Source organism: Lepidochelys kempii, chromosome 2, assembly GCF_965140265.1.
Source record: "Lepidochelys kempii isolate rLepKem1 chromosome 2, rLepKem1.hap2, whole genome shotgun sequence".
Classification (NCBI taxonomy): domain Eukaryota; kingdom Metazoa; phylum Chordata; order Testudines; family Cheloniidae; genus Lepidochelys; species Lepidochelys kempii.
Window position 1 is genome coordinate 99,367,956 of NC_133257.1, and position 27,172 is coordinate 99,395,127.

Consider the following 27,172-nt stretch of genomic DNA (forward strand, 5'->3'; position numbering starts at 1 on the left):
AAGTGATCCAACTTAAAATGAGAGCATTTTTTCTAATCTCATTTATTCTGATGTTAAGTGCTATTTGTAATGCCAGTACATAAGAGACTTTCACACAAAAGTTAACTGAGTCCTTTAAAATAAATGTAAGGCCTGTTCTAGCCCCCATTCAGGTCTTTGGGAGTTTTGCCACTGATTTCAATGTGGAATAACTGAGTTGCTAGCATTTGAAGTAAGCACTTGCACATGACCATATTCAGTATTAGGAGGTCTTTCTTATTTAACTATACCATATACTATAAAGTAGAAACATAACCACGGTATCTTCTTTTTCCACATTTATGTCAGAAAATTTCAGTGAAACCCTTTTCTTCAAACCACCAATTCCACATTATACTGGGGGGGTGGGGAGCAAAGGACCAGCACAGTTTTAGAGCATTCGTTTTTACAGAGCTTTGAGATGCCGCTGCAAATGCCAATGCTATTACCAACAAAAATGATAAAGCTTCACTGTAGCTGTGGCATATATAATTTATATCCCCGATCTCATTGTGGTTTAAATAATTGTCTCGTCACCTTTCAGGTTTGTATTTTTATCATAATAATGAAAAACGAAATGCTGGTTAAATTGTACTATTTTTTATTTAGCTTTGAAATTAACGAAAAGCTCTGACTGACTATATTAAAGGAAAAGAAAGATTGTAAACTGTGAATAATATATAACTTCAGTAAAACAGTCAGATTATAATCTCTTCATTGTGAATCACTTTTGATGAGTTCTTCTTTTTTAATCATTCACCAAAAGTTTGAGCTGACAATGTGATTGATGAGGCAGGTTAGGAAAAGCTTCAAACCACTTCCCAGAATAACTGCCTTAATACTTGTGTGCAAAAAATCAGTTCTTTATAAGGCACCAAAACAAAGCACATAATAAAGAAAGGATTTGTTCAACTGCCAAGAATAATGTGTGTGAAAGAAAAGCTCCTTTCGCTCTAGATCTGACTTCAAAATCCTGTTCACCTGGACCCCTGCTGCAGCTAATTCCCCTGGTGCCTAGGTGGTGTAGGTAGGCCTATGCCACCCTCCTGTGCAGCTCCTGGAATAGGAACATATCAAGGATGAGGAGGGGTGCGTGGCTGGCACACTTTGCATTCTGGCTATTCCAAACTGTGGAACAGAACAAAGACATCTGTGCAAAGCTGTTATAAATCAGAGCAGCACTGGGCGCTGCCCTAACTTATTCTGCAGGCTATGCCAGCTCCAGAAGCAGCCCAGAATTAGGGAAGCATAAATGTTGGTTTTTTTGCTGATACACCTATCAATAACTAATTTTGCAGTATGGTGCAATAATCGTTTTCAGTCTACACATTCAACATCGGTCATAGCTCTTTATTCTAGCAGAGAATGGGAATCCCGTCTATTTAGTGGAAAGCCTGTATTTATATTGCAATTATATGAAAGTAATCTAATAAATAGGAGCTTAAAGTAGGTATTTGCAATAATCCTGTTCTATCCTTTGCCACACAACATTCCACATTTCCTTCAAACTTTCACTGAATAGAGAAATGCTGCCACAAATCTGTCATCTCATGTTATGTAACTCTCAGGCACCTTTTCCTTTTGGGTACTGAATGCCAAAATGTTATAAAAGATAGGCACATTCTGTTCATTCTGCTCTGTAATAACACACAAAATGATTTATCACCCAGCTTTCTAAAGTTGGTGTGCACACAGACTCTAGTTTGCAAAGCCTGGACTCTGAGGCAGTTCTGCCGAGGGGGTAGTGCCCTCACGTCACTGGTAAAAAAACATTTTTTGAACATCAACTGCTGCGCTGCCTTTAGAAAATGTGTGTGGAAATAGGTGAGGAGCGCAAAGTTATTCCACTCCGGAAGAGAGGAGAAATGGTGTGCTATCCATCTGTAATTAATCCAAGTGTTCATTGCGGAGTAAAGCTGCAAAAATAATGTATTTTTCACTTGGTGGCTGAAATATAAAACCAAAAAAAAAAAAATGTTTCTGGTCAAACCCTAACTGAAATTTTTATTACTATTTTGTTTCATTTTAATCATTTTTTAAAAATAAAACTAGCTAAATTTCAAAATGAAACATTGGCTTGAAACTAAAAGTCAAGATGTTTCATTTCAAAAACATTAAAATGAAACATTTTGACTGAAAAAAAGTCATCAAAACTATCAGTTGAATTCAATCTAAATTTCTGAATATTTTTGTTGATCTCAAACTGGGTGAAAAAACGATTTATCTGAAAAAATTTGCCCAACTTTACTGAGCTGGCCCTGGACAAATGAGACACTATAATAAAACCAAAGAAGGGAACGATTAGATTAAGGGGAAATATCCCTTTGCTATACTCTATTGAAGAAACAATGACAAAAACTTTGACAACTACGGAGGAAAAATAAGAATGGGGAGTCTATTCATCAGTGGGACACTCTCAGAAGTATAGGGCCCAGATTAAAGATATATGAATTTACCGTGGCTCTGTTTTCACTAATTTCCAGGATGACAAACAGAAGATGATACTATTGGATTTGGCAATGTTTTTTAAACATTTCATATACTGGACACATGATCTTAGTGTCAACATAAAGATGGGGAGTAAAATATGGAAAATAAAGGGATACATCACCTCACAGTTAACAAGATTTGCTGATTCTTTGAAGCTCAGAGCAAAGATGTGTTGGAGAAAATTACCCATTATGCTGCCCACATTGTTATTTATAGCAAATGAAGGTTACTGTGACAGCAAGGTGATATATCACATTCCAACACTGAAGAAAAATAATAGTTTAAAAGTTCAACACTGCAAAATTGCTAAGCAAAACTCGTGTGTACAAAAAAAAATACACCATATTTGTATTCTTAAATTAAGTGCCAAATCAGTGAGTAGATGCAGGACTGACCTTGGATCGTGGTGGTGCTCGGATGTACCATTTACAGTCAACTGCCTCCATATCAGAAGCTTTTCCTTCCTTCACAATTTGCACAGATTCCACAATTCCTTCAGGTCCTCCCATCTCAAACTCACAAACTGAATAACAAAATACCACAAAAATGAAACCTGAACAGCAAGCAAAAAATATTTTCTACAGCAGAAGGCAAAGGCCTCCAAGTTTTATGAAATATCTAGCATACCAACCTGGCAATGGTTTCAAAACTCCCAGGTCCTTAAAGTCCGGATCTTAAAAATTTAGAAAGGAGAAAATCAATATTCAATATTTTGTTATAACATTTAGTTGAGTAGAATATTACAGGCAATTGTGGGAGAATATCTATACACTTATTTCCCAGAAATTTTTAAAGACCACAGCAACAATTGATAATGCAAAACATGTTGCCATTTTACTATTAAGCTCTTTTTATTTTCCATTATGAAAATCTGCTACGGTCATAATTGTCTTTGTCTCCATCCCTATTTCTTATTACTGAACACAAAAGATGTTTTCAGGGCAAGCGCACCAGACAGCCATCCCTTTGGTGTTTTGATGCAGCAAGCTAATGCAAGTGGTTATCTTTCCAGACATTGCACACTGGATCCCCTTGCCTACTTCACAAACCCTTGCACGGCATGTTTACTATGGCTAGAGGAACTTACACTGCAGTTCATGATATCTGAATGGTCTGCAACCCCAACTGATAGTGCACTAGTTGAGCCACTGTCATTGTCAAAAATCAGCCTCGTGGATGTTAATAACAGTACCAGTTTTCCAGGGGATACGAGTGAACAAATTTAATGAATATAATGCAGCTTGCTGTTTTAGTGAATACACACACACACACACACAACTATCTTTAATTTCTGAGAAATGTTGTACCCTATTTATAGCCAAGTGCGTGACTTACATGAAACGAGATTGGTCTCAGCTCTGTGCCCTAGTAGACAAGTGTCCACGTTATACAAATCAGCATTTCACAAGGTTTGGCACAGTCTGAAGACACTATTCAAGAGAAGCCCAGAACTGAAATGTGAAAGGGACTAAAATATTTCAAGAGAGGATGATCTCTTGAGATTAGATTAGTCTTTGTTCAGGAATCACAGTGTATCACATCATCATTCTCCTTGGCATGCATATTCCAGCTTCCAACAGGTTGTCTCTTTATCTTCATGAGAAAGAAAACAAGGGAAACAAAGGAGCTGGTCTTGATATTTTTGTCAAAATTCATAAGATTTGGTCTCCCCAGATTGGTGACAAATACTTATGACACATACTTTGTCACAACTTCTCCTGGACGTTTTAGAATTCTGAGCCACCTTTTCCCCAGACTTCACTGGGATAGTTCAAGATATAAGCCATGATAGAGTTTGGTCCAGTGCATCTATGTATTCAATAGATTTTATTTTATTGTCTCAGAAGTAGGTCACTGTATCAAAAGCCTAAAAGCATGAAAAAAATTCTTCAGAAATATGGAAATGCTGCACAATTTCTGCAATGCCATCTCAATCTGGACTAGTCAATGCAAGGAGAAGAAGAACAAGAAAGAATGTTCAGTTTATTGAATCAGTTATGCTATCTTGGCTTTAAAAATTAAATCTGTAAAATCACCCTGTGACACTATGTGTCTGTACACTTTAGTGTGCATTTATGTTCTTTGCAACTATCTGTTGTTGTTTCAGAATATAGGTCTTAGTTAAATGCCCACAAACTAAAGGGACTGCAGATATATCTGAGCAGACAATCAGCATTAATTGTTAAGCAGAAGACATTTTAAAAAACAACCCTAAATTTAATTAAATATACTAGTTAATGAATTTAGATGCCAATACCTATAACTGAAAGCAAGACATTTATATAACTGGAATCTATTTAATTTAACTACAAACTCAAATTAACATCCAAACCACAGAATCCTACATACAATGCAGCCATTCAGTTTTCTCTAACAGCTGGTTTAAACCTTCATGGGCTGGATTCTCAGGTCTGCTGAGGCAACTTTAAGGCCATTTTGTGTTGCTTACGTGGTGCACTGTGCCAGGAGAAAGGCAGTAGAGAGTTCTTCCTGTACCAGTTAACTCTTGAGTGGTAGAAGTGGCTCTGTCACCTGCTGCTCCAGATGCCCCGTCACAACGTAAGGGGAGAGGGGGCGAGATGATGTAGGTGGGAGACAGCCTGACAAAAATGAACTCTGCTGCACAAATCCTTGTAGGCATAAGTTACGGCTGCCCCAAAGCACAAACATCTCGCTTCAGGGCTGAGATGCTCTGAATCACAGAGCCACAACAACGTCCCCATAGCTCCTATCTCAGATGGAGTGGAGACTCAGGCCCAAGCTGTTTTATTCATTTTAATCTACAAGGGGGGGGGGGAATTTGGAATATTCATAATAAGATTTAAATAAGTTGGGGCAGTACAAGTGCAAGGCCTCATCAATTTCTTGTCTTCAGTTAGCAACAGAGAGCACCATCATACCCACACATACACCCTCCTTGAAGGTTGCCACAGCTTCTCCGAGAAGGAGGGTCATTCTGGTCATGTGTTATGTTTGCTGAGGATAGGGGGCAGGTGCTTCAAGGCCTCTCTTGCCCCCTCCCCAGAGTCTCTGGACAGTTCCAGAGACTTTTACAGAGGGGGAAAGAGGCAGGAATGTGGCAAGTGGTGATAGCTTCCTAAGAACAAAGTATTGAATGACGGAATAGAAAATATACTCTGACGAACTAGGAAACAAAGGTTTCAATCTATAAGCCCTTGACAGAAGCAGAATTGGAAGAATTCTTGTACTTTGAATAAAAATCTAGTGAAGATTTCCAAGCTGGAAGAAATTTTTTTGTTTCCTTTTTTTTCCAAACTGAACTTCTGAAGTGGAAGACAATAGCACAGATCTAAATGCACCAAGATAAAGTGGGACACATCTGCTGTAGTTTCTTGATGTAAAACTCACTTCACATCCTATTTCACTAGATGACCTTCACCTGTGTAACTTGTTCTTTCTTTCAAGTGGCTTGTAGATTTTAAGGCCAGAAGGGACCATAAGGATCATCTAGCCTGATCTGCTGCATAACACAGGCCCAGTATTTTCACCTAGTAATTCTTGTATCAAGCCCAATCAGAGCCAGAGTACAGGCTCACTTGTTCCAAGAGGATTTTAATTAACTCATGTGGAAGTTCCTTGGGCTTGATTTTCAGAGTTGCTGGAGACCTCTATCTCCCATTGGCGTCTACTGGGGATGTGGCTGCTCAGGACTTTTGAAAACCTGTCCTTCTGAAGCTTTTCTGTAGCAAAATAATGAGGTTTGATTTTGAGACTACAGAAAAACTAAGGTGCCCAGATGCTACTCCACATAGGCTCCGTAAAATATAAATATTGGATACACAAATACATAATAAATAAATAAAGCAACAACCTAGAATAGAAGTTATACATTATAGATGAGGCTGAATTTGAACCATGTTCAAACAGTTTGTTATTTGAATAACACATAGCTAGTAGATTTGGTTGTTCTTGAAATAATATAACGCTAAATGGTTTATTTTAGAAGACTGCTGTTTATGATTTAAAAAAAACAGATGGTGCATGTTTTATTATTAGTTCTGCTCAGTCATAGTAAAGCAGAGCAGAACCTTTGTTAAGTTATTTATATACTGAGTGGCTAAATCTTCTGATTGGTGACAAACATCCTGTTGCTAGCAGCTGGAGGAAACAATGGGCAAATCCAGGAGGATCTACAAGGCAGCAAAACAGGATAGGATAGAGGAACCTCTAAGGGAAATTGGAGTGCATCAGAAAGTCTCTGGAGGGAATCTCTAGAAGGGGCAGATGCCTTGCAATCTCTATAAAGATAGCATGGAGAAAAGCATGAAGAATTTCCATGGGAGGGTGCAGGAATGCATTTGAATCTATAAATGGAAAGTTTTGTAGCATATTTGGTTTGCTTTTAAAAAGATCATATTGAGTATTTACAGGAGCAACAAAGGTCTCTGAAAGGAATGAGAGATGTCAAGGTATCTTTAAAGTGGATGGTGTTGCAGCCCATTTCACAATTAATGGAATTCCTAAAAATCAAATAAAACTCACTGGAAAGATTCTGAGAAGCAGAAGTACAGCAGAGGCTTCTTATGAGAGAGTAAAGGAGTGCACTGGGATATTTACAGTGGGTTGCAGGAAAACAGGAAAGATGTGGGAGTTCACCGGGATCCATAAAGAGAGGGCAGGGGTTATCTATGGCATTTGTAAAAATGGATGACATCTCTTACATAAGGGGAGTATGAGAGCACTGGGGATCTCAATAGGAGACAGGGGAAGAGAACATTAAAGGTGTTTCCACGGGCAGGAGCTTATCAAGGATCACTATAGTGGGCATGTCAGTAAATTCTTCAAAAAGTAAATCAACATCATCATTTTTTCCAGACAGTTTAAGCAAACTGTAGCCCCCCGTGCAGCTATATAGCCCCACACAAGCACACCCATTAGCCCATTGAAGGTCACTGCAGCCTGGCCAATAACTAAACTACCTAGTTAATGTTTTGGTCAGACAACTTATGAAGTAATGCCTGATTCACTTTTTCTTACTCATAACAAAATAAATCTGGGGTCAAATCCTGTGTGGCGCTGAGCATTTTCAACTGGCACTGACTTCAGTGGATGTCAAGCACCCTCAGCACTTCACAAGAGTGTTATAAATTAGCAACTTCACACAGTTTCAAACTTCACATACTTATACCAAGAAGACATGATGGACAATGCTGTTATTTACTTATTATTTAAACATATATGTAGCAAATTGTGCAACAAAATTGTACAATTACTATAACGTTGCAATATGTAAGCAAAAGAAACTCTCCAAAACATGTTCAAAATAATTCTGCACCAATTCAACGTTCTGGAAAAAAAAGTACAAAATATGCCCAATATTACTTCTCAATGGACACACAACACAGATTCCATAATGCCTACTGTAGATATTTCTCCATTGTGCTGAACTAAAACCAAAGTTTCACATAACACACACCACTTCAAAGGAGACATCACTCATGACAACAAGCAACATAATACCAGATTCTATATTGCATACACATTTGGAAAACAAGCATATTTCACATTGCAGCACAGATGTCACAGACTTTCCAAATTCAAAAACAAACATTTGGTATATATTCTGGAATTTGTGTAACTGAATGCTTTATGTTAATGTAGGATGTATTTGGAATATGTGTTGGGAGAAAGTAGAAACTATTTTGCAACTGCATTGTGGAATGTATCTTGCTTTTATTTCTACATTCTTTCCAATAAGAAAGCAACACAACTGGCTTCTTAAATGCTTGGAAACTATGAAATTTAAATACAAGGAGTGTTAGCAATAAGCCAGGCCAATGGCTTGGAGTTAGAAGGGTGTAGTCGTACATGAGATTGTGTTGCTCAGACATCTTATAAAATACCTGGTTCATCATCTCTTATTTGTAAAACTCTAGGGACAAGTGTCCTTAACTCCCATTGACTTCAGTGTGAATAGTTTGGTTCTGTTCACGTAGTGACTAGCGCCCTTCTGATAATCAGGGTATGGAAGACAGCTTCCTGCTTATCTTATGCGGTTGGGGAGGAGGGCGCTAAACACAGATGAATGGTCTGGTTAATATGAAATTGAGAAGCTACTTTAGGTAGAAACTTAGAGTGTGGTCATAATGAGACCTTGTCCTTGAAGAACACTGTGATGGCTACCAAGAAAGCAGTTTTCATAAACAGATGCTGCAATTCACATGCATCTAATGGCTCAAAAGGATGTTTCATAAGGCAACTAAGAATAAGATTCAAATCCCATATTGGAATAGGTTCTCTAATCTGTGGGAAAAGATGATCAATCCTCAGAGTAATCTTGATATTGTGGGGGGGGGGGGGAGTAAAAACAGAAAAGCCATCAATAAGATCAGGAAAGGCTGTTATGGCTGCCAAGTGAACCTGATAGCAGACCTGAATTTTTTTTTTAATTTCAGCAGATAGTTTAGGATGGTGGGAAGAGAAGAATGAACAGGAGAAATCTGTCAACTGGTACACCAAAGTTGATATCTCCTTCACTTCGGAAGATGAGTATGTCTCAGACCCTTTGCTGTTCAACGCAACCTCTATTGAACAGGAAGTGTCAATCATCAATTTGCAGAACTTCCAGATTAGGGTGAAGTGTCTGTCTGGCATGCTGAAGCAACAAATGGCAAATGACTGGAAGTTTCATTGGTGGATGAGAACAATTCACATGAGGTAGGGATATAAACTTGTCTCAACCAAGTTGGTGCAATTAAAATGACCTTGGCTTTGTCCAGCTTGATCTCATACTTTCAAGAGTAATGGAATTGGTGGATGTGTGTAAAGAAGACCATTTGTCCATAAAATAAGGAGGCATCCCCCAATAATTGAGTGTCCCATCTTGAGAAATAAATGCACTGTGTGTTGATGGCAGTGGCAAAGAGGTCCACTTTGGGAAACCCCTATGATTGAAATATGTTGCTGAAGATCCATGAGTCCAACTCACATTTGAAATTCTATTAGAAATGTCTGCTGAGGTAGTTGGCCATGTTACAAGGAGGTAGCAAGTACAGATGAAGATCTGGTTGGCTATAGACCAATTACAGAGAATTTTATTGCCTTAGCACAAAGCAAGAAGGAGCAAGTGCTGCCCTGGCAATTGATGCAACACATGCCGGCCACATTGTCTCTCATGACCTTGATGGACTTGGCTCTGACCAGTGGGAGGAAATGAATGCAAGCATTTTGGACTGATCTCAGTTCTAAAAGACTGCTGTGAAGATAAAGCTCTTGTGGAGATCATTTGTCCTAGATAGTGTGTGACCCTAGATGTGCAGTGCATCCTAATAGGTATGTGTTCAAAATTATAATGATGGTAGGAGGAGCCATAATGAAAGGGACTACCACACAAACCTTGGAGAGGTCTTTCACCAGTTGAGTGAGTCCAGAACCTGACAGGGAAAGTTGCTAGTCCAGATTGGGATTCTTGGTTGATAAATTGAAGCTGTAACTGAAGCAGCACTGAAGATGTAACCTGTCATGTTGGGTTATGAAGGTACAAGCTGCCATAGGACGGAATAGTTGGAGACAATTTCTTGCTAAGGTTTGAGGACTTATCTGAATCCTTGAAATTGAATTGTTTAGGGGCATGAATCTGTCACACGATCCAGTGAAACTCCTATCAAATCTATCTGGTGTACTGGTGTCAAAGCTGACTTTTCAAGATGGAGTCAAATAGCTAAACTGTGGAACAAAGACCTTGTAATTTGTATTGCCAATAGGACCTCTTAGTAAGATTGACTCCTAAGTAGCCAGTTGTTGAGATAAGAGAAGACGATTATCCCTAGTTGACCTAGGTGGGCAGCTACAACTGCCGTGATCTTTGAGAATACCCTTGGGGCAGAGAAGAGGCCAAAAGGGAGCACACAATACTAGAATGGTCGACTATAAAATGAAGAAACTTTATGAGAGGAGTGAATCACAACATGAAAATATGCATCCTGAAGGTTGAGATGTGCAAACAAACCCTGGAATCCAGAAAGGGAAACATAGCTGCAAGAGTCACCATCCTGAATTTCTGCTGTTCCACATAATTGTTTAGATGACTAAGATCTAATATTGGTCTCCATTCCCCATTCTTTTTTTGGGAACAGAAAGTACTTGGAATAGAAACCCTACCCCTGTACTGGGCTGGAACTGGTTCTATGACTCCTAAGTGTAGAAGAGAGGCAACTTCCTGTGTCAGCAACTGATCATGAGATGGGTTCCTGAAGAAGGATGAGGGGGGTGGCAAGGAGGGATGGAAGTGAAATGGATGGAATAACCAGATGTTATGACTGTCAAAACCCATTTATCAGATGTTATTCTCTCACATTCAGGTTGGAAATGGGAAAGATGGTATCCAAAGAAGGGGAAGGAAAGTAGAATGGTGCAGCAATAGATTCCTGGAGAGTGGATGGTTTGGACTCTTGACCAAGTCATCAAAACTAGCATTTAGATGACGTGGATGGCTGAGATGAAGTAGTCGTTACAGAAGCTGACTTCCTTTTTTTTTTTCTTTTTTTTAATATTGTGGTCTCTTAGATGATAGTTTAGTTGGTCTACAGAAACTAGAGGAATGAGCTAGGTGAGATCTCTATGCTGTTTGAGACCTGCTAAATTCTTTTATTTGCATAAAATAGGTGTATAAATCCTGAGGCATTTAAACAGGGGCCTCAAATACTTCAAAATATGAAGAAAGTGGTCCGAATCCCAAAACAATTGGGATCATCAGAGTATTCTGCACCTCCCTAGGGAAGCTGGACAACTAGAGTCAGGATGCTTTCTGCATCATTGCCATAGTGGAAGTGGACTAGGCTGCAGTATTGGCTTCATCTAAGGAGGCCTGCACAGATATCCTTGCTAAGATTTGCCCTTCATTTTTGATGACCTTATTGTTGACAGCACTCCTTTGGCAAAAGTTCAATGAAGATGTTGAATTTATTCTAATTTAGATCATCGTATTCGTATATAAGCACTTGTTTGCTATTCTGAATTGCATCATTGCAGAACAGTGACTCTTGTGACCAAAGTGATCAAGTTGCTTTTGGTCTTTTGCTGTAAGGGGCAGATGTTGTGTTATGCATCTACTGTGTTTATTAACCACTTCTACAACCAGAGAATTTGGTGTCACGTGTTAAAAAAAAAATCTCAGATTCCTTGGCCAGAACATCATGTTTTTTGTCGGCACATTTACAAGTTGGAGGTACCACAGCTGGAGTCTTCCAGATAGTTTCAGCAGGCTCTGGTAAAGCTTCATTTACAGGAAGGGCCATGTGTGCAGAAGCTGAAGTATGTAAAATCTCAGGAGCTAATGATGACCATCCTGGACCTCCTCCAGAGGAATCTGAAGCATATCACTGATGCCCTTCATCAGCTCCTGGAATTCTCTAAAGTTGTCTATTATGGAAGGTGGTCGAGGCATTACAGCCTCATCTGACAATGATGGAGAAATATCTGTGTGAGGAGCTGCATCCTTTTCCGTTCTTCCCTCTTACTCCTCAAAGTGCTCCTCCACTGGTTCTTGTAGGTGAGGTGGGAGTGAAGTATGAGGAGAATGGCTCTGCCTATGATCCCTGCAACAATGACTGGGGGCCCTTAGAAATTGCTGACACTATATGGCCCAGAAGTCCCAAAAGGCTACTGGGGGGCTCACCCAGAAAAGGAGGTGGCATCCACTGCTGGTCATACCATATAGACAGAAAATGAGGTTGTCTTCCCTACATTCTCCCAGAATACGTATGAGGGTGATCTCCCACAACATAGACAAGAAATCCCTGAACCAAAATCTGTGAGTCTGAGGAGTCTTCCTCAACATATTCCAGGGGAGGTGATCACTATTCACCCTGGATGGTTGAAATCGATGAAGTAGTGGGTCTGAATGAAAAACGTGGAGGTGGTGACTCAGAAGTCCTTGGTGCAGAAAGGTGTTTGAGTACCAGTAAATAATGGAGACTCTCAGCTCCTTCAGCACAAGATTTTTTGAATACTAAATTCCTCCTATACCAATGGTGCACAGACAGGAGTTGAATGTGATTCTGTGGACTCTGACTTTGGTACTGACACAGGTACCTGTGTGGAATGCTTTGAAGCTATGGGCACCGAATGCTTCCAACCAGAATCAGACTCCAATATAGAAGTCTGGGGTACTGACATAGATACTTAGGTATGCATGGTGTAGTTCTCTTTGAGGTATAGTGCATGCTTTTATGGGCATGAGAACTCAAAGTAGAAGTGGTCCTCGGTACCAAATCTCACTTTGTAGAAACACGGCTCATAGAAGTAGCTTTAAATGGCTTCCCAGTTCCAGAATGACTTGGACCCTCAATAGTACTTCCTTGGACCTGAGGTTTCTGGAGCTTTCTTTGGAGTTGGTGACCGAGGCTCCTGTACCTTCTTTCCAGTACCTGTCCACTTTTGTGGGGCTCTCAGAACCAGAGGCACAGATGAAGCCACATCCCCCAAGGCTTTTGGTGACCAAGGCTCTGAAGTAAATAAAATACTAAGTACAGAGTTCCTTGAGGCGCTCAGTGACTGGGAGCCAGAGGTAGAAAGGACACTAAATGTGCTCAGTGGCCATGGTACAGGAGGGTTTTCGGAGCCTGGGTCAGAAGCTGGTCATATGGCTTGCTCCATCATCAAGAACCTTATCTCCCTAGTTTTACAAGATCTGCTCTTGAAGGAGGAACAGATCTTACACTTAGGTGCTATATGCATGTCTCACAAACTTCGGAGACGGCAAGAATGTCCTTCACTCACTGGAACAGCCTCCCAGCAGGAAAGACAATGTTTAAATCCTGAGGATCCCAGCTTACCCCAGAGAGTAAAAGCCCAGAATAACCCTCTTAAACAGAGAAGAACAATCAAAAGGAAAACACCAACAACAAACTCCATCTATCGCAACTAAACTAAGCTAAACTATACTCTGAAAATTTGAAGTGGGCATGCTTGATTCACGATTTCAGGCTATAGGTGGTTGAGGGTGATTCTCCTGACCTAACCTATATATCTTCAGTATGGGCCATGAGGATGTGGAGAGTGCATGTGCAGGATAAACGGGCACTGCTACTGAAAATCACTGATCAAAGGCGAGGCAGGGCACATAATCGTAACAAAACTACTCAAGGAAGAGCTGTAACTTACTGCAGTTGCTAGTTGGGTTGTCACTTGCATATAAACAAAAACTGAACCAATTTGTTATTCATTTTTAAAAGATAAGTAAACCATATCATCTAGTTTCTACATGTAAAAACAGCAGGCTGCTAATGATAAATAAGGAAACCATTTCATTTGACTCATTAAATCATAAGTTAAAAATAAGCATTTAATTTTGCCCTGATTGAAAAACTGAAAAGCAGTAAGTATTCTAGTTTATATCAAGCAGCTGCTAACAAATTCCACTACTTACATGTACTTCGCTATCATGGAACTTAGAGAGAGCAGATCTTATGTACAAATGCACATAGTACACTAAACAGGGACTCAATGGATTTAAAAGCCATGGTAGCTAGGACTAGCACTTAGTTCTTTTGAAAATTATGGAGTGAGATTACTCTTAAAATTATTTCCAAAAATTTAATCTGTTCTGCACTCTCCAATGGAAGTATCATAATACTCCTGTGTAAAATCACAGAGCTTGCACAATACAATATAGAATAGTAGGATTATTTTACGATATTTCATGTGGTTTTGTCACTTGGCATTTGAGGATACAAAGAAAATACTGCCGTAAAACTGACGACAAACTCAAACGATTTTAAGGGACAACTGAAAGCATGTTAAAGAAATCTCAGAAGCAATTCAAATATAGTAGAAGAGACCTGAAAAGAAAACATCTCTTTTGTGAATTGTACAAATAAGAGGACTGAGCTGTACTATAAGAAAGAGAAAAAGCTCCTGTAAATGAAGCAACAGCCCACCCACCCACTAAATTAAAAACATCACCATCTCAATCTAAATTCCAGTGGTTATTGGTGTGGGATGTTTTAAAGGGAATTTGTTCTAATGGCTCTTTTCAGTTGTACAGTCATACTTCAATTCAAAGAAATATCCCTACATGTTAGTTTATGGTACCAGGAAATCTTCAAAAGAAAGAATGCTGTGCTTTTACTAAGAATTCATCCTAGAGTACTTATGGAACTACCTGAACCAATATCAGAACCATTGGCAGTTGTCTTTGAGAACTTATGGAGGACAGGTGAGGTCCCAGAGCACTCGAGAATGGCAAATATAGTACCTATCTTTAAAATGGGGAACAAAGAGCATCTGGTGAATTATAGACCAGACAGCCTACACTGATACTTGGAAAGACACTGGAACAAATTATTAAAAACAAACAAACTGTGAGCACCTTGAGGATAATAGCTTTATAAAGAATAGCCAGTATTGGATTGTCAAGAACAATTCTTGCCAAACCAACTTAACTTTCTTCTTTGACAAGGTTACTGGCCTAGTGGATGTGGGGAAGCAGCAGACATGACATATCTTGATTTCAGTAAGGCTTTTGATACCATCCTACATTACATTCTCAAAGGCAAACTACGGAAATGTGATCTAGATGAAATCACTGTAAGGTGTGTGCAAAAGTGATTGAAAAATTGTACTAAGAAAAGTAATTATCAATGATTTGCGGTCAGACGGGGAGGGCATATCTACTGGGGTCCCATAGGGGTCAATCCTGTGTCCAGTACTTATCAATATTTTCATTAACAGTTTGGATAATGAAGCGACGAGCATGTGAATAAAATTTACACATGACATCAAGCTGGGAGTAGCTGCAAGCACTTTGGAAGACTGAGGGTGAGAATTCAAAACAACCTTGACAAATTAGTGCATTGGTCTAAATTCAACAAAATGAAATTCAATAAAGACAAGTGTAAAGTCCTACACTTAGGAAGGAAAAATCAAATGCACAACCACAAAATGGGGAATAACTAATTAAGCAGTAGTACTGCTTAAAAGGAACTGGAGATTACAGTGGATCATAAACTGAATGAGTCAACAAAGTGATGCAGTTGCAAAAAAAGCTAATATTCTGCGGTGCATGAACAGCAGAGTTTTATATAAGACACGGGATGTAACAGGCCCACTCTACTCACCACTTGTGAGGCTTTAGCTGGAGTATTGTGGTCCAATTCTGGGTGCCACAATTTAGGAAAGATGTGAATTAATTAGAGAGAGTCAAGAGGAGAGCAACAAAAATAATAAAAGGTTTAGAAAACCTGGCCTATGAGGAAAGATTTAAAAAAATGGGCATGTTTACTCTTGAGAAAAGAAGACTGAGGAGGGAGGACCTGGTAACAGTCTTCAAATATGTTAAGGGCTTCTATAAAGAGGACTGCGATCAACTGTTCTCCATGTCCACTGAGGGTAGGACAAGAAGTAATGGGCTTAATCTGTAGCAAGAGAGATTTAGGTTAGATATTAGGAAAAACATTCTAACTTTTGAGTAGTTAAGATTTGGAATAGGGTTCCAAGGGTGGAATCTCCATCACTGGAGGTTTTTAAGAAAGAGGTTGGACAAACACCTTTCAGGTATAAAGAAAAGGAGTACTTGTGGCACCTTAGAGACTAACCAATTTATTTGAGCATAAGCTTTCATGAGCTACAGCTCACTTCATCGGATGCATTCAGTGGAAAATACAGTGAGGAGATTTATATACACAGAGAACATGAAAAAATGGGTGTTACCATACACACTGTAAGGAGAGTGATCACTTAAGATGAGCTATTAGCAGCAGGAGCATGGGGGGGAGAGAAAACCTTTTGTAGTGATAATCAAGGTGGGCCATTTCCAGCAGTTGACAAGAACATCTGAGGAACGGGGGGGTGGGTGCAGGAGGTGGAATAAACGTAGGGAAATAGTTTTACTTTGTGTAATGACTCATCCACTCCCAGTCTCTATTCAAGCCTAAGTTAATTGTATCCAGTTTGCAAATTAATTCCAATTCAGCAGTCTCTGATTGGAGTCTGTTTTTGAAGGTTTTTTGTTGAAGAATTGCCACTTTTAGGTCTGTAATCGAGTGACCAGAGAGATTGAAGTGTTCTCCAACTGGTTTATGAATGTTATAATTCTTGATGTCTGATTTGTGTCCATTTATTCTTTTGCGTAGAGACTGTCCGGTTTGACCAATGTACATGGCAGAGGGGCATTGCTGGCACATGATGGCATATATCACATTGGTAGATGTGCAGGTGAACGAGCCTCTGATAGTTTAGCTGATGTGGTTAGGCCCTATGATAGTGTCTCCTGAATAGATATGTGGGCGCAGTTGGCAACGGGCTTTGTTGCAAGGATAGGTTCCTGGGTTAGTGGTTTTGTTGTGTGGTTGCTGGTGAGTATTTGCTTCAGGTTGGGGGGCTGTCTGTAAACAAGGACAGCCTTTCAGGTATAGTCTCTATTGACCAGGTCCAGCCTCAGCAGAAGGGGCTGTACGTGATGACCTCTTGAGATCCCTTCCAGCCTAACATTTCTCTGATTCTCTTCAATAGAAACCCTGGAAAACTTCTAAAATCATTGCAGCTGGTAATAACCGTATACTGGTATTTAATCTTTGTTTTCTGTGTACTGTGTCTGAGATCCCTGCTGTATGCTGGCCGAGTGGAAGTAGTTTGCTAAAGGAAAGAGACACACTCCCGACACTTTCACATGGATATCTTAATTTTGTCTTACTTTTTTGGGTGTTTGTAGTGTCATTGAACTGAGAGTACAAAGTTTCTCTTTGTGTATGGGAAGCAAAACAAAAGAATGCTGAAAAGTCCTGTGAAAATTGAAATGATTTCATGTGTTATGTGACAAATTAAGCTTCATTAACAGAAACACAGCCCATTACTTGTGAATGAGAAATATGAAACAGTTATTTTAAAAGACTGAACTGATGCCTTATATATTTATTTCATTATATTTCTTATGAAATTGTCAAAATAGCTCCAACTTTCAATTTAAAAATGAGCTTTTAAACTTTCAAAATAAAATTGTTGGCCTCAGTTTGATTTCCGTGTCTCACCTTGCTTGATCTTGACCCACTTTTGTCATCAAAAACTAAATCACATTGTGCTCTGACGTACATCTTGTACAACTCCACTGACTTCAATGGGATTGTACAGTCTGAGTCAGGCAGCATTCAGTCTTACACATATAGGTTGCTGGTTTTTTTATTCTTGGTTCTTTGATATTGATGTTTCTAAATGAAAAAATTGAATGGTATGAAAAAAAAATATTTCTTCTAGCCAACTCTTCAACTCTGTTTATTTGACCATAAGGGTACATAAGCCCCAAACAGCACCTAACGCAGTTATATATTAGGCTGACCTACTCAGGCCATTGAGTCAGTTCCATGGGGACCAAGTGCAGAATGGATTGCAGGGACAGTAAGATCATGCCCTAAGCTCAGCTCTTGAGGGTAATCGAGAGGGACCAAGTCTGGGGTCCCCAACATTAAATCAAGACCAAAAATATTACCTGTGTGGGGATTCCTTGGGCGATATAAAAATTATAATAACTTCTATTACCATAACACTCAGAGGCCCCAGTCAGGGATCCAGAGTACAGACACATGGAAAGATGGCCCCATGCCCAAAAATGTGGGGCCATTTGCCCTTTCATCTTCTGATCTACTGGCCAGGTGTTATCTGTCAGCCTTAATGAGCCCAGGACTTTGCTCTACTTCAAAGATCTGTACATTTACAGTACAGCAGCACAGCTACGGCACTGCAGCTGTGTTCCTACACAGGCAGAAGGGAGCTTTCCATCAATGTAGGGATGTGTAGGGAGATAAAAGGAAGAATTCTTCCATTGACGTAGCTGTGCCTACAGTGGAGATTGGTCATCTTACATTACGCAGGGTGTGAACATTTTTCACAATCCTGAGTGAAGTAGCAAGTCAACCAAAGTTTTAGGGGTAAATCAGGTCTGAGCCAATAGATCACTCTTGGGACCACACAGACCATTTCCCTCCCTGAACAGCATCAACAGTGGAGCAAGCCACACATGTGAGAATACTGGAGAAGCACTGAATATACTGAGTGTCTCCTCAAGATCATATCCCATTGGTCAGGTCTCCTGGAGTAATGAACTCTGAACCTGGCCTGGGAGAGTGCTGGACAACCCCAAGGGCCTTATGCAGCCATATCTGAATGGTGTTAACCCTTCAGGATGGAGGATGTTATAGAGTATGGCTGAACTATGTAACTGCAGCCATTCTAATATCACAAAAGTAACAGGGCTCAGGATTTGGCTCATTCACTTTTTAGGCTTCCCTAAGAAAAGTGGCATGGTTGGGGTGGGAATAGTGGTTCATTGATGCCTACATATCCAGCACAACAGGCATCCTACAGTACAGAGATAGATGGCACAGGGTAGGCTGCCATAGCCAGCTGTTAGGTATTGCTTCTCTAAGATGGATCAGTTTACCCGGGAGTTCTGCTGAAGTCTAGCATATACTGCTGGTAGCAGTACATAGGTCAATTGGACTGACAGCGGGGCACTTGCCCTATCCTATAGATAGGATTCCCAGGGACACACTTTGGCACATAAGCTACATCCAGCCTCATAGCAAATTACTGAGGTTGTTGAGGGGATCGTGCCTGGTTACTTTATTGGAAGGAAAAGGCTGTCTCCCAATTGTGCTTTACAGGAAAGGATTTAGACTTTGGAAAACATTAATGAGAACCTATAAACAGCACAAGCCATAAATTCATCACAATCTCTAATTCCTTTGAAGGGCTACATATGAACATAATTAACCCATTGTAACAGTTTACAATAGCCAAGTATATTTACGAATATCTGGGTGGATTCAAATAGCGCTGCCTAACCTGGTGCTGGCCCCGTAATGAGACCCGATCCCAGAAGAGACAAACTGAGGTGCCAGTGTGATGTTTCCAAGTCATGCTCCAGTGCCATGTCATGTGGAATAAGAGCAGCTTCATGCCAACGACAAGCTCTGTGGTAAAAAGGGAGCCTCAAGGGGAATTGAGAGAGTTCACCTAGCTTCTCAGCTTGATTTGGGGCACCTCACAGTTTTCCTCCTGTACTTTAACAGGAACACTCATGCACGATTTCCCTAAGTCTCTACAAATGCAGACACCAGCTTTGAGTGTCCCCTTGTTCTCATCCCAATTTCGTACCTAGGAGGCATGGCAGAGCAGCCAAAAAGGAACATTTGATCTGAAGTGAAGGGTCCAATTGAATAGGACTGCAAGGGATCCCAAATGTGTATGAACCAGCCCGATGACAATATCTGCATTAAAGGTATGTATATTTGCCTCATCTTATGGCAGTACAATACACAGCTCAGTAGATTAAAATAGACATATTGCTCCTGAAAGTGGGACCAAGAGAGGTGGTGAAGATACCATAACTCCTACAGACCTTTGGATTCAAAGGCACTCTAAGAAATATTCATAGGCAAGAGAATACTTGTTAATTATTTCAGTGTCTAACGATGTTGGATTTTAAAAAGTTACAGTACGTACTGCACAGTAGAACCCTCTTATAACAAAGTTATTTCATACTCCCAAAAACCAGCATCACAGGACGTGCAGTTTTACACTCCATCAGGACTAGAAATCTGCACATGCACAACACTGAAGAGTTCTAGACGGTCGTTCTACTTCACTGAGATGTAAATTCTCTCCTCCCAAATACGTTATTCAACTCCTTGAGTTCATCTCTAGTTCTCAACACATGTGCCCCTTGCAGGTCGCGGGAGGAAGGTTTAGCCAGCCCATACAGTGAGCTACAAGTGCAGCTTCAAACGCTGTGGACTGAAGAATATGCAGAGGAAAAGAAGCCCACCCTCATAGACCCCAGAAAATCTGCAGGGAAACCCAGATCCTCTGCACTGCTGTGCCCCTGGCAATTCAGCTTTCTCAGAAGCCATGCTGCCATTGACTCTCTCCCCTGTTGTGTTGTTGGTCACTACCCATTCTGCTACTGTATCAATTTCTGCTTTAAATCGTTTGGTGATTGAGAGCACCCTGAAACAGCAGCTCTCTAGCATATCTCCCCAAAGCTTACAAAGCCCCAGCAAGAGAAGGAGCGCACAGAACTATAAAGAGAGAGATCCGCCAGGAATTTTTTTGACAAAATGCCGTTTCATTAAAAAGTGCCAATTTGTCAAAATAAACTTTTTGCAAGAAAGGGTCCATGTCAACAAATTGTCTGACTTGAAAAAAATATGAAAACGTTTCCAAATTCATTTAGACATTTTCTAAATGAAAAGTTGTGGTATTTTGGTTCAGAATTACTTTTTATTTTGGAATGTAACTTAATTTACATGATCAAAGGGTTAAAAAGAAAAAAGCCATAATCATTAGAAAATATTTCATAATTACCAAAATGAAACATGATCACCTCAGCAATGGCCACAGCTTAAGATGAGACATTGGACCGGTGGGCCACAGCTCTGAGGTGGCACCATGCATTCTCTCTCTCTCTCTCTCTCTCTCAGATGCTTGGCTGGATGGTTCTTGCTCACATGAGCAAGGTCACGCCGATCACCATATGTGGGCTTGGGAAGGAATTTCCCCCCAGGTCAGACTGGCAGTGATCTTGAGGCTTCTTAACCTTCTTCTGTAGTGTATGAGTGCAGGTCACTTACCAGGATTATCTGGGTATATCTAATGTAAGCATTTCCCTGCCTTTGCAGGAGGCCTTGAGCACTGGTGCACCTTAGTCCCTCCTATTCTCTGCCTGTGGCCCATAATAATCTAGACTCCTGAGGGCTGAAATACTTTGGCGTAATTTCAGTTGCTGGGTTAAACATGTAGCTGTTTGGTGGTGTTGGTGGCCTGTGACATACAAAAGATAAGACGAGATGATCTGGGAGTCCCTTCTGACCTTAAACTCTATGACTCTATTTTGATTGATCCACATTGTTTTTGTGTTTTGTTTCAGTTTGTCAGTTAACAATTTTTTTTTAGATTGACTTTTCGCCAAGTTCAGGATGGGAATGTTTTCTGAAATGTCAAAAATTCTCATGGAACAGGAACACCATTCCCTTTCCCCTCCCAGCCCTACATCTGAGGCATTTTTACTCCTTTCTACTCTCATTAGCTTCTTTTGGTGTTCAGCACAATAGAGGAGCAACTGGCACTGGGATTATTTTTACCTCATTCCAGATCATGGCAACAAGGTATTTCTCTTTAACTCTTATCTTCCAGTAGATTGTGTAATTCATCTTAAATCTGCTCAAATACTTCATATGAACTTTACTTTTGAGAATGCAAAACAAAATATAACATCAAAGCAGATTAATGCTATTTGGGGAGGGTGGCATTAACCTCCTCCTTCCCAATAATTATGACCTCTAAAAGTGTGATTTTTTTCATCAGAATTCTGTAAAACAGAGTATTGGAGATACAGAACACCTTAAAATAGTTAAGTCCAAAGCAGACTGCAAAAAGTTACAAAGGGGTCTCACAAAACTGGGTGATTGGGCAGCAAATTGGCAGATGAAATTCAGTGCTGAAAAATGCAAAGCAATGCACATTGAAAAACATAATCCCAATTATACAAATAAAATAATAGGGTCTAAATGAGCTGTTACCACTAAGAAAGAGATTTTGTAGTCATTGTGGATAGTTCTGTGAAAACACCCACTCAATATGCAGCATCAGTCAAAAAAGGGAACAGAATGTTGGGAATCATTAAGAAAGGGATAGATAATAAGACAGGAAATATCATATTGCCTCTATTTAAATCCATGTTGAATTCTGCGTGCAGATGTGGTTGCCCCATTTTAAAAAAAGATATATTGGAATTGGAAAAGGCACAGAAAAGGGCAATAAAATGATTAGGGGAATAGAACAGGAGAAATTAATAAAACTGGGACTTTTTAGCTTGGAAAAGAGATGACTGAAGGAGAATATGATAGTGGTCAATAAAATCATGATGGTGTGAAGAAAGTAAATAAGGAAGTTTTATTTACTCCTCAGGACACAAGAATTAGGGGTCGCTGAATGAAATTAATAGACAGCAGGTTTAAAAGCAAACAAAAGGAAAAAGAAAAGGAGTACTTGTGGCACCTTAGAGACTAACCAATTTATTTGAGCATAAGCTTTCGTGAGCTACAGCTCACTTCATGCATCCGATGAAGTGAGCTGTAGCTCACGAAAGCTTATGCTCAGATAAATTGGTTAGTCTCTAAGGTGTCACAAGTACTCCTTTTCTTTTTGTGGATACAGATTAACACAACTGCTACTCTGAAACAAAAGGAAGTATTTCTTCACACAACACACAGTCAACCTGTGGAACTCTTTGCCAGAGGATCTTGCAAAAGCCAAGATTATAACAGCATTCAAAAAAGAACTAGATATTGTCCATGGAGGATAGGGACATCAGTGGCTATTAGAGATTGTGTCCCTAGTCTCTCTTTGGTGGAAGCTGAAAATGGGCAACAGGGGATGGACCACTTAATAATTGCCCTGTTCTATTAATTCCCTCTGATTCAGTGTGGCCGTTCTTATGATCAGATACATGGCTATCCAGGATTTTATGAGTTGATTGTACATATGCTCATTTTGGCCACTTGTAATCCATGGGAATAGTTTAGAGAGAACTCATAATTATCTTAGAATGGATGATCTATCTGTATGCTCAGTGTTGTTACCCCTATTTTACAGATGGGGAAACTGAGGCACAGGGTGGGATGTGACTTGCCCAAAAAAACACCCAGAAAGCAATGGCCCAGACAGGAATAGAATCCAGGTCCCCCAAATCCCAGTCCAGTGGTCTATCCACTAATCCACACTTCCTCCCAAAAGCACCCTTTCTACTTCAACTGAAGGTGAATCTCTTTGCTCTTAGCAATGCAGAGTAATTATGACACACAGTTGAACAATTTTAGTTAAATCCAGTGGGTTCACCTACACATTAGCCAGTTTATTACAATACAGCTTAATGTTTGGTTAACTATCTGGAACTGAAACTTTCTAAATTCAGGCAATACATTCTCTATCATTATATAACGTACACAGTGTCAGCTTGAATAGGTCGGAATATGAACAAGAGGCTGCTCGGCAGCTCTCCAACACGAGTTTCTACAAGCCATTACCCTCTGATCCCACTGAGAGTTACCAAAAGCAACTACAGCATTTGCTCAAGAAACTTCCTGAAAAAGCACAAGATCAAATCCGCACAGACACACCCCTGGAACCCCGACCTGGGATATTCTATCTACTACCCAAGATCCATAAACCTGGAAATCCTGGGCGCCCCATCATCTCAGGCATTGGCACCCTGACAGCAGGATTGTCTGGCTATGTAGACTCCCTCCTCAGGCCCTACGCTACCAGAACTCCCAGCTACCTTCGAGACACCACTGACTTCCTGAGGAAACTTCAATCCATCGGTGATCTTCCTGATAACACCATCCTGGCCACTATGGATGTAGAAGCCCTCTACACCAACATTCCACACAAAGATGGACTACAAGCCGTCAGGAACACTATCCCCGATAATGTCATGGCTAATCTGGTGGCTGAACTTTGTGACTTTGTCCTTACCCATAACTATTTCACATTTGGGGACAATGTATACCTTCAGATCAGCGGCACTGCTATGGGTACCCGCATGGCCCCACAGTATGCCAACATTTTTATGGCTGATTTAGAACAACGCTTCCTCAGCTCTCATCCCCTAAAGCCCCTACTCTACTTGCGCTATATTGATGACATCTTCATCATCTGGACCCATGGAAAAGAAGCCCTTGAGGAATTCCACCATGATTTCAACAATTTCCATCCCACCACCAACCTCAGCCTGGTCCAGTCCACACAAGAGATCCACTTCCTGGACACTACAGTGCTAATAAACAATGGTCACATAAACACCACCCTATACCGGAAACCTACTGACCGCTATTCCTACCTGCATGCCTCCAGCTTTCACCCTGACCACACCACACGATCTATCGTCTACAGCCAAGCTCTGCGATACAACCGCATTTGCTCCAACCACTCAGACAGAGACAAACACCTACAAGATCTCTGTCAAGCTTTCTTACAACTACAATACCCACCTGCAGAAGTAAAGAAACAGATTGATAGAGCCAGAAGAGTTCCCAGAAGTTACCTACTACAGGACAGGCCTAACAAAGAAAATAACAGAACGCCACTAGCCGTCACCTTCAGCCCCCAACTAAAACCCCTCCAACGCATTATTAAGGATCTACAACCTATCCTAAAGGATGACCCAACACTCTCACAAATCTTGGGAGACAGGCCAGTCCTTGCCTACAGACAGCCCCGCAACCTGAAGCAAATACTCACCAACAACCACATACCACACAACAGAACCACTAACCCAGGAACTTATCCTTGCAACAAAGCCTGTTGCCAATTGTGCCCACATATCTATTCAGGGGACACCATCACAGGGCCTAATAACATCAGCCACACTATCAGAGGCTCGTTCACCTGCACATCCACCAATGTGATATATGCCATCATGTGCCAGCAATGCCCTTCTGCCATGTACATTGGTCAAACTGGACAGTCTCTACGTAAAAGAATAAATGGACACAAATCAGATGTCAAGAATTATAACATTCATAAACCAGTCGGAGAACACTTCAATCTCTCTGGTCACGCAATCACAGACATGAAGGTCGCTATCTTAAAACAAAAAAACTTCAAATCCAGACTCCAGCGAGAAACTGCTGAATTGGATTTCATTTGCAAATTGGATACTATTAATTTAGGCTTAAATAGAGACTGGGAGTGGCTAAGTCATTATGCAAGGTAGCCTGTGTCCTCTTGTTTTTTCCTACCCCCCCCCCCAGATGTTCTGGTTTAACTTGGATTTAAACTTGGAGAGTGGTCAGTCTGGATGAGCTATTACCAGCAGGAGAGTGAGTTTGTGTGTGTATGGGGGTGGGGGGGATGTGAGAAAACCTGGATTTGTGCTGGAAATGGACCACCTTAATTATCATGCACATTGTAGGGAGAATAGTCACTTTGGATGAGCTATTACCAGCAGGATAGTGAGTTTGTGTGTGTGGTTTTTGGGAGGGGGGTGAGGGGGTGAGAGAACCTGGATTTGTGCAGGAAATGGCCCAACTTGATTATCATGCACATTGTGTAAAGAGTTGTCACTTTGGATGGGCTATCACCAGCAGGAGAGTGAATTTGTGTGGGGAGGTGGAGGGTGAGAAAACCTGGATTTGTGCTGGAAATGGCCCAACCTGATGATCACTTTAGATAAGCTATTACCAGCAGGAGAGTGGGGTGGGAGGAGGTATTTTTTCATGCTTTGTCTGTATATAAAAAGATCTTCTACACTTTCCACAGTATGCATCCGATGAAGTGAGCTGTAGCTCACGAAAGCTCATGCTCAAATAAATTGGTTAGTCTCTAAGGTGCCACAAGTCCTCCTTTTCTTTTCACAATACTGGAACAAAGGGATATATGTTAAATTAAAAAGCAACAATTTTAAAAACAGAAAAAGGAAATACTTTATCTAACATGTGGAATTATTTCCACAAATCATCAAGGCCAAACACTTAGCAGTATTTTATAATATTTGATATTTATATGAAAAATAACATCCACATTTCCACTAGAAGGAACAAAATGAGATGTAAGAGATGTAAACCCTCATTTCATAGGATATAATGCAACTAGTAACTGCTTCAGAGTTCAGAAGATTCTTCTCCTATGGAAAAGTTCTTCCAGTTGTTTTCATCTTATGGTTTCTTTCCTCTACAGCATCTAACAAACTAGCCACTGTCACAAAAAAGATGCTGGGTTAGATGGGCTTTTCATTTGTCTGGTTTAGTTATCCCTACTGCATAGCCCACTATGTATTTTGCTAAAATAAAGATCACACATAGCACAAATTGGCTGCTGCTTAAGCAATAAATAAATAATAAAACAAACAAACAACAATGTATGTAGCTCCCATTAGTACCAGTGGAAGATGTACACTTGTACAACAGTGAAATAGACCTATAGTATAACTTCATATAGCTGCATTAAAAAACAAACAAACAAGAAAGTGGATTTTAAATTGAGAGTTCTTCAATCTTTTCATTCTGCAGACCACTTTGTTAGACAGACAACATCCCCTGTACCTCACAGCCTTTCCAAGAAACCAGTACTCACACTGCCTGGTTCTCAAACTGTTTCCTTTGAGGACCTCCACAGATGCCTCTGTGGACCACTGGAGCCCCATAAAACACAATTTGAGAAACTTGTGTTCTAAACATTAAAAAGTAAAACCAAAACATCCTAATTATCTAAAAAGAGTCTCCTTTTTTTTCTTTTCTTTTCTTTTTTTTTTAAGTAGCTTGCCTATATTTCAAATTTGATTGCCACATTCTTTGGGATAATGGTAGGGGGGTAGACAATTATTTTTTTACAGTTGAACTGTTGTAGTGTTCTCTCTCTCTATTGCAAACTGTTGGCCTAGGGGGTTGATCTTGCTGCTGCTGAATCGGAATTTTTATATCAGTTTCAACGGGAGTAGGATTGGGACCATAATCTAACCTGGATTTAGACATCCTGATTTCATTGCTTGGTTGGTGTAATAAACCTACAGCTGAAAATGGAAACTGACATTTCATTTCAGTTCCATTTGCAAAGACCATAAAATGGCAATTGTGGGACAATATTGTCATTTGGAAAAAATGGCATCCATAATTTTTTTGGATACTCATCAACTATTATACATATATAATTT

General features: G+C 40.2%; 1 protein-coding gene across 11 annotated transcripts in view; it reads right to left on the minus strand.

The window, feature by feature from the left end:
• NETO1 (neuropilin and tolloid like 1) overlaps nucleotides 1-27,172 on the minus strand; it is an 86,189-nt gene that overhangs the window by 26,319 nt on the left and 32,698 nt on the right. For all 11 annotated transcript variants that reach the window (XM_073331753.1, XM_073331742.1, XM_073331743.1 and 8 more), the window contains exons 5-6: nucleotides 3,140-3,181; nucleotides 2,904-3,031 (exon numbers count right to left, since the gene is read on the minus strand). In XM_073331753.1, the coding sequence (XP_073187854.1) occupies nucleotides 2,904-3,031; nucleotides 3,140-3,181 (170 nt within the window). The remainder of the gene's footprint in view (nucleotides 1-2,903; nucleotides 3,032-3,139; nucleotides 3,182-27,172) is intronic.